Source organism: Strix uralensis, unplaced genomic scaffold (assembly GCF_047716275.1).
Source record: "Strix uralensis isolate ZFMK-TIS-50842 unplaced genomic scaffold, bStrUra1 scaffold_398, whole genome shotgun sequence".
Lineage (NCBI taxonomy): Eukaryota > Metazoa > Chordata > Aves > Strigiformes > Strigidae > Strix > Strix uralensis.
In genome coordinates this window covers 17,354-32,949 of record NW_027436992.1, presented here as the reverse complement: position 1 = coordinate 32,949, position 15,596 = coordinate 17,354, and the positions used below count along the sequence as shown (strand labels likewise).

At 57.1% G+C, this 15,596-nt stretch overlaps 1 protein-coding gene across 1 annotated transcript; it reads right to left on the bottom strand.

Moving 5' to 3' along the window:
- Positions 1–870: 870 nt before the first annotated feature.
- Positions 871–8,846, bottom strand: DAXX (death domain associated protein). Its single transcript, XM_074857915.1, has 5 exons — positions 8,634–8,846; positions 6,293–7,148; positions 3,025–3,510; positions 2,332–2,911; positions 871–1,008 (listed from the first exon to the last, which is right to left on the bottom strand). Exons 1-4 carry the CDS (start codon positions 8,805–8,807, stop codon positions 2,460–2,462), a joined length of 1,968 nt encoding a protein of 655 aa, XP_074714016.1. The 5' UTR covers positions 8,808–8,846; the 3' UTR covers positions 871–1,008; positions 2,332–2,459.
- Between the last annotated feature and the right edge of the window lie 6,750 nt (positions 8,847–15,596).

Genomic DNA, 15,596 nt, shown 5'->3' with positions numbered 1-15,596 from the left:
TAGTCCGAAAAGGGGCGGGGCTAGTCCGAGTCAGAGAGGACGATGATCTCCTCGGGGTCGCACTGAGTCGCCACGCTGGTCTGGGGGGGGGGGGGGTGTGGGTGTGTTTAGTGGGTGGGGGGGGTCCCCCCCTAACCGAGGGGGGGTCCCTGTGGAATGGGACCCCTCCAGGGTGGGGTGGGACAGGATGGGGATCCCCAGGACCCCCCCCAAGGACAGCACAGGGGCCCCCCAAAACCCTCAAAGGCAGGACAGGGACCCCCCCCCCCTCCTCAAGGGGCATTTTAGGGACATCCCCCCCCCCGGGACAGAACAGGGACCCCCAGGAAAGGACAGAGACCCCCCAGGACCAGGACAGGGGTATCCAGGACCCCCCAGGAGGGCACAGGGCCCCCCCAGACAGGCCAGGGACCCCCAGGAGATCACAGGGCCCCCCAGGGCCCCCCCCCCGCCCCAGCCAGGCCAGGGACCCCCAGAAGAGGACAAGGACACCCCCCCCCCCCCAAGAGACCAGGGACTCCCAAGACAGGACAGGGACCCCCCCAGGACCAGGACTGGGACATCCAGAAGAGGACAGGGCCCCCCCCCCGAGAGACCAGGGACCCCCAGGACAGGATGGGGACCCCCAGGACAGGATGGGGACCCCCAGGACCCCCCAGGAGAGCACAGGACCCCCCCCCAGCCAGGACAGGGACCCCCAGAAGAGGACAAGGACCCCCCCAGGACAGGATAGGGACCCCCAGAAGAGAACAGGGACCCCCCCTGAGAGACCAGGGACCCCCAAGACAGGACGGGGGTCCCCAGGCCCCCCCAGGGCCCCCCCTCACCTTGCAGGCCTTGTGGGGGAGGCGCCGGGGGCTGCCCTGGGAGCTGCTCACCAGGTCCCTGCCGGGGGAGTCGGCCCGGGTGGAGTCGGGCAGGGGGCTGTGGTGGGGGCGGGGGGGCAGCCCCCCGGGCCCCCCCTCCTCCTCCTCCTCCGAGCCCACGCTGTGCACCTCGATGCAGGGGCTACCGGGGGGGGGGGACACAGCACTGTTACCCCCTGCACCCCTTTCTACCCCCTCTGCACCCCATTACCCCCCCCCAGTCCCACTCTACCCCCCCCAGACCCCAATACCCCCCCCATATGGTTCTACCCCCTCAGACCCATTTTAACCCCCCCCCCCCATTCTACCCCCCACAACCCCATTATTCAGCACCCCCAGACCCTCCTAGACCCCCCCCCAAAAGACTCACAAGCGCCCCCTAGATCCTCTCCAGGACCCCCAAGCCCCCCCAGAACCCTCCAGACCCCTCCTAGACTCCTCCCAGTACCCCCAACCCCTCCCCAGTACCCCCAGACCCCACTAGGACCCTCCAGACCCCTCCTAGACCCCCCCCCAGTACCCCCAAACCCCCCCAGGACCCCCAGACTCCCCCTAGACCCCCCCTCAGTACCCCCAAACCCCCTCCAGGACCCCCCCCAGTACCCTCAACCACCCCCTAATGCCCCTCCAGGACTTCCCAGACCCCCCTAGGACCCCTCCTAGACCACCCCTGTATCCCCAAACCCCCCCTAGGACTCTCCAGACCCCTCCTAGACCCCCCCCCGCCCAGTACCCCCATACTCCCCCCAGGACTCCCGAGACCCTCCCCCAGGACTCTCCAGACCCCTCCTAGACCCCCCCAGTACCCCCAAACCCTCCCTAGGACTCCCCAGACCCCTCCTAGACCCCCCCAGTACCCCCAAACCCCCCAGTACCCCCAAACCCCCCCTAGGACCCTCCAGACACCTCCTAGACCCCCCCCAGTACCCCCAAACCCTCCCTAGGACTCCCCAGACCCCTCCTAGACCCCCCCAGTACCCCCAAACCCCCCCTAGGACCCTCCAGACACCTCCTAGACCCCCCCCAGTACCCCCAACCCCCCCCTAGGACTCTCCAGACCCCTCCTAGACCCCCCCAGTACCCCCAAACCCCCGCAGTACCCCCAGACCCCCCCTAGGACTCCCCAGACCCCCCCCCCCCCAGAACCCTCCATACTCCTCCTAGACCCCCCTCAGCACCCCCAAACCCCCCCTAGGACCATCCAGACTCCTCCTAGACCCCCCCCAGTACCCCCAACCCCCCCCTAGAACTCTCCAGACCCCTCCTAGACCCCCCCAGTACCCCCAAACCCCCCCTAGGACCCTCCAGACTCCTCCTAGACCCCCCTCAGCACCCCCAAACCCCCCCCGGACTCCCCAGACCCCCCCCCCAGAACCCTCCAGACCCCTCCTAGACCCCCCCCAGGACTCCCCAGACCCCCCCCAAACCCCTCCTAGCCCCCCCCCCCCGCCCCCGTCACCCCCACCTGACACCAGCGGGCAGGTCCAGCCGGCTCCGTTTGCGGGGGGGCGAGAGCTCGGTGCTGCCGTTAAAGCTGGTGGAGCTGATGGTGGTGCCCCCCCTGTCCCCCCCCCTTTGCCCTCCCCCCATTTTCTAACGATCTGAGGGGGTTTTCAGGGGCGGGGGGGGGGACGTTTGCCTATTTTTGAAGGGGAGGGACGAGTCCAAAGCGGGTAACGACCCCCAACCGATTCCGGTTCCTCCGCCACAGTCCGAGAGGATACGGCCTCTGGGGAGGGGGGGGCCGGGGGGGGCGGCGGCGGGGGGGGCTCGGAGGGTTGTGGCGAGGGGGGGGGCGGTTTTAGGGGTGGCCTCGGAAGCGCCGGGAGGTTGAGGGGAGCTCGGGGGGGTTTCGCCGGGTTCCAAAGGCAACGTTTCGATTTCCAGGACGAAAAGCTCAGGGTGGGGGGGGCTCCAAGTTGGGGGGGGGGCGGCCTTCGTCACCTCCTCTTCCTCGGTGAGCGGCGGGCGCGGCGGTGGCACCGCCGGGGGGGCGGGAGGTGACAAACGTCGCTGCGGGCTCTGCGGAGCCGAACCGGCGTCGCCTGGGAATTGGCGGGGGGGGGGGACACACACACACACACAGAGACGGGTTTTTTTTTTTGGGGGGGGGGTTTAAGAGGGGTGACACGTCCCCGGGGTCCCCGGTGTCACTCACCCTGCGCGGGGGCCGCCTCGTTGCCTTCGTCGCCGCGCTCGGCTTCCTCCTCTTCCTCCTCCTCCTCCTCGGCTTTGCCCTGGCTGACATCGGCCTCGGAGGAGTCGTCGTCTTCCTCCTCTTCCTCCTCCTCTTCCTCGGAGTCTTCCTCATCCTCCGACTCTTCCTCTTCCTCTCGGCTCTTCCCCTCCTGGCTCTGCGGGATGGAAGGTCTCAGGGTGGCTTTGACCTTGTCCCCCTCCCCATCCCCCCCAGTTTCAACTGGGGGGGTGGGAGGGGGTGGACGCCCCCCCGGGGGGGGCGCAGCGGCGGTGGGGGGGGTTCCCTGTTGCCGGGCCGCCCGTTTGCGCCCGCGCTCTTCCTCTTCGCTCTCGTCCTGCAGTTGGGCGTAGTGGGAGATGACGTCGTCCAGACGGGTCAAGGCCACCGTCCGGTTCTTCCGCAGACGTTTGGCCAGTTCGGGGTCGACCAGGGCCGGATCCGTCCCTGCGGTGGAGGGGGGAAAAAGGGGGTGGTGGGGGGTCAGGGGTGGGTGGCAGGTGGTTGACACCACCACAAGCCCGCACCGTGAGCTCGTCTCTGAGATCCGGCAGCTCCCAGGAGCTCCATCGACCCTTCAGCAGGTCCATCACCCTTCCAGGAGCTCCATCACCTCCTCAAGAGCTCCACCACCCTTCCAGGAGCTCCATCAACTCTTCAGCAGCTCCATCACCCTTCCAGGAGAGCCATCACCACCTCAAGAGCTCCACCACCCTTCCAGGAGCTCCATCAACTCTTCAGCAGCTCCATCACCCTTCCAGGAGCTCCATCACCCTTCCAGGAGAGCCATCACCACCTCAAGAGCTCCACCACCCTTCCAGGAGCTCCATCAACCCTTCAGCAGCTCCATCACCCTTCCAGGAGACCCATCACCTCCTCAAGAGCTCCATCACCCTTCCAGGAGCTCCATCAACCCTCCAAGAGCTCCACCACCCTTCCAGGAGCTCCATCACCCTTCCAGGAGAGCCATCACCTCCTCAAGAGCTCCACCACCCTTCCAGGAGCTCCATCAACCCTTCAGCAGCTCCATCACCCTTCCAGGAGCTCCATCAACCCTCCAGGAACTCCATCACCCTTCCAGGAGCTCCATCAACCCTTCAGCAGCTCCACCACCCTTCCAGGAGCTCCACCACCCTTCCAGGAGCTCCATCACCCTTCCAGGAGCTCCAGCATCCTCCACCAACTCCATCACCCTTCCAAGGAGCTTCAGCCCCACCAGCTCTCCAGGAGCTCCATCACCCTTCCAGCAGCCGCACCACCTCTCCAGGAGCTCCAGTGCTCCTCAATGAGCTCCACAACCCTCCACCAGCTCCATCATCCTTCTAAGAGCTTCAGCACCCCTCTACAAGGTCCACCACCCCTTCAGCACCTCCTTCGAGCTCCATCACTCTCGAGCTCCACCACCCTCACCATGAACTCATTCCTCCACCGGCTCCATCACTCTCCATGAGCTCCATCACCCTTCCATGAGCTCCACCACTGTCCCATGAGCTCCATCACCCCTCTAGGAGCTCCATCACCCTTCCACCACCTCCGTCGCCCTTCCATGAGCTTCACTACCCCCCCAAGAGCTCCACCAGCCTTCTCCCCATGAACTCCATCACCCTTCCATGAGCTCCACCACTGTCCCATGAGCTCCAACAGAACGGTGGAGCTCTACAAGTTCCACCACCCCTCTACGAGCTCCATCACTCTCTCATGAGCGCCATCACCCTTCTCATGACCTCCATCGCTCCTCTACCATCCCCCCACAAGCTCTACCACCCCCTACGAGCTCTATCACCCTCCCATGAGCTCCATCACTTCTCCACCAGCTCCATCACACCCTTATGGGATCCACCACCACTCCATGAGTTCCCTCACGCCTCTGTGAGCTCCATCACCTCCCTGTGAGCTCCATCATCCCGTCGAGCTCCATCATCATGCCCCTGAGTCCCATCACCCCTCCGTGACCTCCATCACCCCTCCGTGAGCTCCATCACCCCCCATGAGTTCCACCACCTCCCTGAGAACTCCACCGCCCCCATGAGCTCCATCACCCCCCCACGAGTTCCATCATCACCTCTTGAGGTCCACCACCACCCCATGAGTTCCCTCACCTCCCTGTGAGCTCCACCACCCCCCCACGAGTTCCATCATCACCTCTTGAGGTCCACCACCACCCCATGAGTTCCCTCACCTCCCTGTGAGCTCCACCACCCCCACCCCGTGACCTCCACCATCCCCCCATGACCTCCACCATCCCCCCGTGACCTCCGCTCCCACCCCGTGACCTCTGCCACCCCCACCCCATGACCTCCACCATCCCCCCGTGACCTCCACCCCGACCCCGTGACCCCCACCACCCCCCCGTGACCCCCACTCCCACCCCGTGGCCTCCACCCCCACCCCGTGACCTCCACCACCCCCCTGTGACCCCCCACTCCCACCCCGTGACCTCCACCCCCACCCCGTGACCTCCACCATCCCCCCGTGACCTCCACCCCCACCCCGTGGCCTCCACCACCCCCCCGTGACCCCCACTCCCACCCCGTGACCCCCACTCCCACCCCGTGACCTCCACCATCCCCCCATGACCTCCACCCCCACCCCATGACCCCCACCCCATGGCCTCCACCCCCACCCCATGACCTCCACCACCTCCCCATGACCTCCACTCCCACCCCATGACCTCCACTATCCCCCCCATGACCTCCACTCCCACTCTGTGACCTCCACCACCACCCCATGACCTCCACCACCACCCCATGACCTCCACCATCCCCCCATGACCTCCACCCTCATCCCATGACCTCCACCCCCACCCCATGACCCCCACCCCCACCCCATGACCCCCACCCCCACCCCATGACCCTCACCCCACCCCATGGCCTCCACCATCCCCCCCATGACCTCCACTCCCACTCCATGACCTCCAACATCCCCCCATGGCCTCCATCCTCACCCCATGACCTCCACCCCCACCCCATGACCTCCACTATCCCCCTATGACCTCCACTCCCACTCCATGACCTCCACCATTCCCCCATGGCCTCCATCCTCACCCCATGACCTCCACCCCCACCCCATGACCTCCACCCCCACCCCATGACCTCCACTATCCCCCTATGACCTCCACTCCCACTCCATGACCTCCACCATTCCCCCATGGCCTCCATCCTCACCCCATGACCCTCACTCCCCCCCATGACCTCCACCCCCCCTCTCTTTCACCCCCCTCTCCCCTCACCCGGCCGATACTGATCCGTCAAGTGGCTGCCGAAGTTATAAACCAAATCGAGGTGCCGCCGCTCCTGCAGGCGGTTGCCAACCTCCCGGAAAGCATCTTGAGCCATACTCTCCATCTGCCGTCGAGCCAACCCCAAGCTGTGGCGGGCGCTGGCTTTTTGGATGACTTTGAGGATATCGGTGTAATCGGGAAAAGCTTCGGGGCGGTTGATGAAGCGTTCGATGCGCCGGTTGACCTCGGGGTAGCGGGTGCCGCGGTATTGGATGCGTTGCTCGATGACGCGGCCCGTCAGGCTGCTGCACTGCTTGAGTTGACAAAGGCGCTCGAAAATCCGCATCATTTTCCTCTTGAGGCGACTTTCCTGCAGGTACGTCGAGTCCTCGCTGTCTAATTCGGCCAAATCCAACTCGCGTTCTTGCAACCGGCGGATTTCTCCCATGTAAACGCGGAGGAGATTTTCTAAATAACGGATTTGGCGTTTGGAACCGCCGGGAGGGCGCGAGGATGACGATGAAGAAGAAGAAGAAGAAGCGGCGGCGGCGGCGGGGGAAGAAGAGGGGGGTTGCGGCGAAACGGGGGGTTGCGGCGGCGGCGGCGACGAGGGAGAGGCCGCGGGGGGAGCGGCGGCGAGGGGGAGTTTGCGCCGCAGCGTGTGGGCTTTGAGGACGGTGCAGAGCTCGTTGATGTAGACGTAAACTTTGTTCCGGCGCGTCCGGACGCGGCTCAAACAACGGCTCAAGATGTTACGGAATTCGGCCGAAGTTAAAAAATCGGGGCTGGCTTTTTGGTGACGGCCGGAGAGGAAGGGGATGACCTCGGGGTGTTCCTCGGTCAGGCGGGTGCAGAGCTCCAGGAACTGCGGGGGGGGGGAGATGGGGTGAGGGGGGGGGGTGGGGGGGGGGATGGAGACACTGAGGGGGCAAAGGGATGGGGAGGGGATGGAGGGGGGACAGGGAGGGACAGCTGGGGGGGACACTGAGGGGATGGAGGGGGGACAGGGACACCCTGGGGGGACATTGAGGGGGGACAGGGACACCCAAGGGGACACTGAGGGGATGGAGGAGGGATGGGGACACCCTGGGGGGGACATTGAGAGGATGGGGGGGGGACATTGAGGGGATGGGGGGGGGACAGGGACACCCTGAGGGGGACATTGAGGGGATGGGGGGGGGACAGGGACACCCTGGGGGGGACATTGAGGGGATGGGGGGGAGACAGGGACACCCTGGGGGGGACATTGAGGGGATGGGGGGGGGACAGGGACACCCTGGAGGGGACATTGAGGGGATGGGGGGGGGACAGGGACACCCTGGGGGGGACATTGAGGGGATGGGGGGGGGACAGGGACACCCTGGGGGGACATTGAGGGGATGGAGGGGGGACAGGGACACCCTGGGGGGGACATTGAGGGGGGACAGGGACACCCTGGGGGGACACTGAGGGGATGGAGGGGGGACAGGGACACCCTGGGGGGACATTGAGGGGGGACAGGGACACCCTGGGGGACACTGAGGGGATGGAGGGGGGTCAGGGACACCCTGGGGGGGACATTGAGGGGGGACAGGGACACCCTGGGGGGACACTGAGGGGATGGAGGGGGGACAGGGACACCCTGGGGGACACTGAGGGGATGGAGGGGGGTCAGGGACACCCTGGGGGGGACACTGAGGGGGGACAGGGACACCCTGGGGGACATTGGGGGGGGACAGGGACACCCTGGGGGGACACTGAGGGGGGACAGGGACACCCAAGGGGACACTGAGGGGATGGAGGAGGGATGGGGACACCCTGGGGGGGACATTGAGGGGATGGGGGGGGACAGGGACACCCTGGGGGGGACATTGAGGGGATGGGGGGGGGACAGGGACACCCTGGGGGGGACATTGAGGGGGACAGGGACACCCTGGGGGGACACTGAGGGGGGACAGGGACACCCTGGGGGACATTGAGGGGGGACAGGGACACCCTGGGGGGACACTGAGGGGGGACAGGGACACCCTGGGGGGACCCTGAGGGGATGGAGGGGGGACAGGGACACCCTGGGGGGACACTGAGGGGGGACAGGGACACCCTGGGGGACATTGGGGGGGGACAGGGACACCCTGGGGGGACACTGAGGTGCCACGGAGATGTGGGGTGACACGGAGATGCCAAGGGGGGGCCAGAGCGAGGTGACACAGAGACAGATGTCCCCAAGGCTGTCGCTGTCACCCAGTCCCAAGGGGGACGAGGAAAGACGGACCCAGTTTGGGGACCCACACAAGGGGGAGGGTGGCCCCAATGGGGGGGGGGGTGACACCCCAGGGAGGGGACGCTCCGAGGAGGGGACCCCATCTCTCACCTCACCGAAGAGCCGCTCGTTTTCTGCCTTGTAGCTGCCCCCCCCTTTCCCCCCACTTTGGGGGGGCCCTGGGCTGCCTGGGGGTCCCCCATTGGGTTGGGGGGACCCGGGGGGGGGCGCAGAAGTGCTGGGGGGGGGGTCGGGGGGGGGGACACACCCCCTCGTCCTCGTCATCCAGCACAATGATGCCGCTGGGGGGGGGGGGGGGTCGCCATGGCTGGGGGGGGGGCGGGTTCAGGGGCGCGGGGGCATCCCAAGTTGGGGGACACCCCGTCCCCCCAAATGTGGGTGACTCACGGGGGGGGGGGCCTGTGGTGAAAAGGGGGGGGGTCAGCACCCTGCTACCCCCCGTCTCTGCACCCCAAAACTCCCTGCGCACCCCCCAGCCCCCCCTCCCCCAGCCCTGCACCCCAACACCTGCTGTGACCCCCCCAGCCCCCCTCCTCCTGGCTTTTTCACCCCAATATTCCCCCTCCCCCCAGCCCCCCCGACTCTGCACCCCCCAAAGTCTCCCCCTCCCCCAGCCCTACACCCCAATACTTGCTGTGACCCCCCCCACCACGTTCTGCACCCCAATACTCCCCCTCCCCCCGTCCCCCTTAGCTCTACAGCCCCAGTCTGCCCCTCCCCCAAGCCCTGTACCCCAACACCCCCCTCCCCCCAGGTTCTGCACCCCAATACTCCCCCCCAGCCCTGTACCCCAATACTCCCCTTCCCCCCAAGTTCTACACCCCAATATTCCCTCCCCACCCCCTCCCCCAGGCCCTGTACCCCAATACCCCCCTCCCCCCAAGCTCTGCACCCCAATACTCCTTCCCCCCCCCAAGCCCTGTACCCCAATACCCCCCCTCCCCCCAAGTTCTACACCCCAATATTCTCTCCCCCCCTCCCCCCAGGCCCTGTACCCCAATACCCCCCCTCCCCCCAAGTTCTACACCCCAATATTCCTCCCCCCCCCCCCCCCAGGCCCTGTACCCCAATACCTCCCCCCCCGGCTCTACACCCCAATACTCCCCTCCCCCACCCCCCGCACACTCCTCTCCCCCCTCCCCCCCCCTCCCCGGCTCTGCACCCCAATACAACCCCTCCCCCCCCCGGTTCTGCACCCCCCCCAGCCCCCCAATACCCCCCTCTCCCCCCCCCCCTTTCCCCCTCCCGGTGTCGTCTTCCCCCCCCCCCCCCCCTCGCTGTGCCCCCGGTGCCCCCCAACTCCCACCGCCCCCGCCCCTACCGGTCGCTCCCCCCTTCCCCGCTCGGGCCCCGCCCGCCGCCCGGCCCCGCCCCGCCCCGCCCCCGCCGCCGCTCACCCCGCCTCCTCGGCCCGTTCCGGCGCCCGAGCGCCGCCACACCGAGCGGCCGCCGCCGCCTCCTACCGCGCAGGACCGGAAGTGGGGCCCGGTCGGGCCGGAGGAGCGGGCGCCGCCATGACACCGTACAAGAAGGGGCGGGCTCACGGCGGAGCGACCAATCAGAGAAGCGCTTCTCATCCGGGATCCCGCCGCGCCGCCGCCATGTTGCCGCACGGCGACCCGCGGGCCCCGGTCCCTGGGCGCCGCCATTTTCCCGTCACGGGAGCACGTCATGGCCCCTCCCCTCCCCCCCCCCCCCCCACCGCGCGGGAGGGAGGAGAGGGAAGCGGGGCGAGCGGGGATGGGGAAGGGCCACCCCGGGGTACCGGTACCGGTCCATCAGCGCCGTCCTCGCCGCTGAGGGCGAGCGGCGACCGGCCGGAGAGGCTGCAGTGCGCAGGCGCCCGACAAGATGGCGCCGGCGGATGGATACTGCGCATGCGCCGCGCTACGGCGGCCGGGAGGCGCCCGTCACCCTCCGCCCCTTCAGAGCGGCGCTACGGCGGCCGGGAGGGAACCGCCGCCATTACGCGGCTCGAAGCCAAGGAGGCGGCTCCGGAGCGGGGAGGAGGCGCCTGAGCCCCACCTCGGGTAGAGAATCCACAATCCTGGGGCTGGAGGGCGAATTATTAATTAAAATTAAAATTATATTGATCAGAACAAGGCAGCGTGGCGGTCTGGGGGGGGGGAGGGGGGGGGCTCTCTGCCGCCCTGAACCCAACTATAAATCTTTAAATAATGATATAAACTCTGCTCAGCTCAAATCTTTCACAAAAAATAATAAATTGAGACGCAATCGAAGCACTTGAGGAGAGCAGGAAGGGTTTGGGTACAGCTTAATGCTGGCAGCCCCCTCCTTGAGACACCCCAATTCCCTAAACCCCCCCAAATTCACAGGGAAAAGTGAGGGGAAAAAAGATTAAAAAAAAAATCCCCATTTTACCTCAAGAAATAAAAAATACTAAAAAAATCCACGAGAGCTCAGTTCCTCCAGGAAAGGGGTTTCTATAGAGGTTAACGCCAGCAGCCCCCGCCTTGAGACACCCCAAATCCCTAAACGCCCCCAAATTCACAAGGAAATGCCCTAAACCCCCCCAAATTCACAGGGGAAAAAATGAGGGAAAAAAAGAAGAAGGAGCAGAAGGTTGGGGCAAAACTAAAGTAAAATGGCTCTGGAGCAGCATATTTAATGAAATTAAATTTTTATAAATATTTCATAAAATATTAAATAAAAATAAAAAATAAAATATAAATATTAAAATATTAAATATAAATGTTTAATAAAATAAAATATTAAATATAAATGTTTAATAAAATAAAATATTAAATATAAATGTTAAAATAAAATATAAATATTAAAATATTAAATATAAATGTTTAATAAAATAAAATATTAAATAAAAATAAATGTTAAAATAAAATATAAATGCTAAAATATTAAATATAAATAATAAAATAAAATATTAAATAAAAACAAATATTAAAATTAGATATTAAAATAGTAAATGTAAATATTTAATAAAATAAAATATTTAAAATAAATATTAAAATAGAAATATTAAAATATTAAATATAAACAATAAAATATTAAAATAAAATAGAAATATTAAAATATTGAATATAAATATTGAATAAAATAAAATATTAGAAATAAATATTAAAATATATTAAAATATTAAATATAAATATTGAATAAAATGAAATATTAAATAAAAATAAATATTAAAATAAAATATAGATATTAAAATATTACATATAAGTATTTAATAGAATAAAATATTAGACATAAGTATTAAAATATAATTATTAAAATATTAAATATAAGTATTTAATATAAAATATTAGATAAAAATAAATATTAAAATAAAATATAGATATTAATATATTACATATAAACATTTAACAGAATAAAATATTAGACATAAATATTAAAATATAATTAAAATATTAAATATAAGTATTTAATATAAAATATTAAATAAAAATAAATATTAAAATATAGATATTAAAATATTACATATAAATATTTAATAGAATAAAATATTAGAAATAAATATTAAAATAATTATTAAAATATTAAATATAAATATTTAATATAAAATATTAAATGAAAATAAATATTAAAATTATATATATTGAAATATTACATATAAATATTTAATAAGATGAAATACTAAAAATAAATAAAATATAAATATTAAAATATTAAATATAAATGTTTATTAAAATAAAATATTAAATAAAAATAAATATTAAAATAAAATATAAATATTCAAATATTAAATGTAAATATTTAAGAAAATAAAATATTAAATGAAAATAAATATTAAAATTATATATATTAAAATATTACATATAAATATTTAATAAAATGAAATATTAAAAATAAATAAATAAAATATAAATATTAAAATATTAAATGTAAATATTTAAGAAAATAAAATATTAAATAAAAATAAGTATTAAAATAAAATATAGATATTAAAATATTACATATAAATATTTAATAAAATAAAATATTAGACATAAGTATTAAAATATAATTATTAAAATATTAAATATAAGTAATATAAAATATTAAATAAAAATAAATATTAAAATAAAATATAGATATTAAAATATTAAATGTAAATATTTAAGAAAATAAAATATTAAATAAAAATAAGTATTAAAATAAAATATAGATATTAAAATATTACATATAAATTTAATAAAATAAATATTAAAATAAAATATACATATGAAAATATTAAATCTAAATATTTAGGAAAATAAAATATTAGAATTAAATATAAAAATATAATTATTAAAATATAAATATGAATATTTGATAAAATAAAATATTAGATAAAAATAAATATTAAAATACAATATAAATATTAAAAAATTAAACTTAAATAATTACTGAAATGAAGCCAAAGCCCCACGTTCCGCACGTTCGGGTGCAACACGAGTCTGCGGGATGGCGGGTGAGAGAAAACCCCGAGGAGCGTCCGTGTGAGCATTTTGGGGTTGGATCTCTTCACTCACACCTTTCTCTTTTTTTTTTTTTCCCCCTAGAATGCAGATTTTGAGGCCGAAAGCGGAGAAATCGTCGCGAGTTTTGGGGGCGTTTGCGGCAATTTGGTGAGGCAGCAGCGCTCTGGCGGCTTCGCGAAGGGGGAGTTTGTCAGGGGGTGGGAAGGGAGGGAGTGACGGCCCGTGGCGATAAAGGGAATAAAAACGGAAATAAAATAAATAACGTGGCGATAAAGGGAATAAAAACGGAAATAAAATAAATAACGGCCCGTGGCGATAAACGGAATAATAACTATAATAAATATAAATAACGTGGCTATAAATAGAATAATTATAATAAATAACCTCATGTGGCCATAAATATAATAATAAATATAATAAACATAATAACTAATGTCCCGTGGCTATAAATATAATAATAAATATAATAAATCTTGGGGCTATAAATATAATAACAAGTATAATAAACATAATAAATAATGTCACGTGACTATAAATATGATAAATATAATAATGTCACGTGACTAAATATAGTAAATGTGTCACGTGACTAAATATAATAAATATGATGTCACGTGACTAAATATAATAAATATGTCACATGACTATAAATATAATAATAAATATAATGTCACGTGACTATATAATAATTTCATGTGACTATAAACATAATAATAAATGAAGATAACCCCCTAACCACACCCCCTAACCACACCCCCTAACCACACCCCTAACCACACCCCTAACCACACCCCTAACCACACCCCTAACCACACCCCTAACCACACCCCTAACCACACCCCCAACCACACCCCCAACCACACCCCCAACCACACCCCCAACCACACCCCCTAACCACACCCCTAACCACACCCCCAACCACACCCCCAACCACACCCCCAACCACACCCCCAACCACACCCCCAACCACACCCCTAACCACACCCCTAACCACACCCCCCAACCACACCCCTAACCACACCCCTAACCACACCCCCCAACCACACCCCCCAACCGCACCCCTAACCGCAACCCCAACCGCACCCCCAACCGCACCCCCAACCGCACCCCCAACCGCACCCCCAACCGCACCCCCAACCGCACCCCCAACCACACCCCCTAACCACACCCCCTAACCACACCCCCTAACCACACCCCTAACCACACCCCCCAACCACACCCCCTAACCACACCCCCTAACCACACCCCCTAACCACACCCCCTAACCACACCCCTAACCACACCCCCTAACCACACCCCCTAACCACACCCCCTAACCACACCCCCTAACCACACCCCCTTTACCACACCCCAACCACACCCCCCAACCACACCCCCCAACCACACCCCCCAACCACACCCCCTAACCCCATAACCACACCCCCAACCACACCCCCTAACCACACCCCTAACCACACCCCCAACCACACCCCCTAACCACACCCCCTAACCACACCCCTAACCACACCCCCTAACCACACCCCCTAACCACACCCCCTAACCACACCCCCTAACCACACCCCCTAACCACACCCCCTAACCCCATAACCACACCCCCAACCACACCCCCTAACCACACCCCCAACCACACCCCCTAACCACACCCCCTAACCACACCCCCTAACCACACCCCCTAACCACACCCCTAACCACACCCCCAACCACACCCCCAACCACACCCCCAACCACACCCCCAACCACACCCCCAACCACACCCCTAACCCAATAACCACACCCCTAACCCCACCCCCTAACCCCAACTATAATCTCCGCCGGGGCCCGAGGCCAAACCCCCGACCAGGGGCGCCATGACGGGGCGCTTGGGCCCAGCCCCACCCTGCACCCGCCTCACTGTCAGGGTGTCTGGGTTCAATACTGCTGGTTTCCACCCAAAACGGGCAGGATTCGGGGCAAAGATGTCAAATGTGAATTATTTATAATTTTGTTGGTTCCTGAACTCTGGTCACTTTTAATTATTTATATCCGAACCCCGTTGTGAGGTTTATGATGAAACATAAAAAATATCAATTTTTTGATATTTGATAAACATATTAAACATTTTTTGCTATTTTGATAAACAGGAAAAACATCAAATTCTTTAAAAAATAAATATAATTTTCCCCTCCCGGCTCCGTGGGACCCCTATAGCGGACGGGAGAGGGCTGCGTTTATTCTTATTTTCCACCCCAATTTTAACGGTGAATCGTTAATTTTGGGGAGAGCAGGACTGGAAATTATCATGTGGGGATGAAATGATTGATTTGGGGGATGGAAACACCCCGTTTGGGGAGAAAAACGGCCATTTGGGGGACAGAAACGCCCCTATCCAACCCCAGCCCGACTCCCTATAGGCCCACACCCCCTATAAAGGGGCGCTGCGCCTTTAAGGCCCGGCCCCGCCCCACCGCGCATGCGCCGGCGTAGCGACGCCGCCTCCCCCTCCTCAGTAGCGGGACCGGAAGTGCGCCCGCACGGGCGCCGCCATGTTGCCGTACAGAGGCGCAGCCAATCTGCGCGCAGCATTCCCAGCGCCGGTTCCTTTCTGGACGCCGCCATTTTTTCCCCCAGGGACACGTGACTGTTAGCAACCAATCAC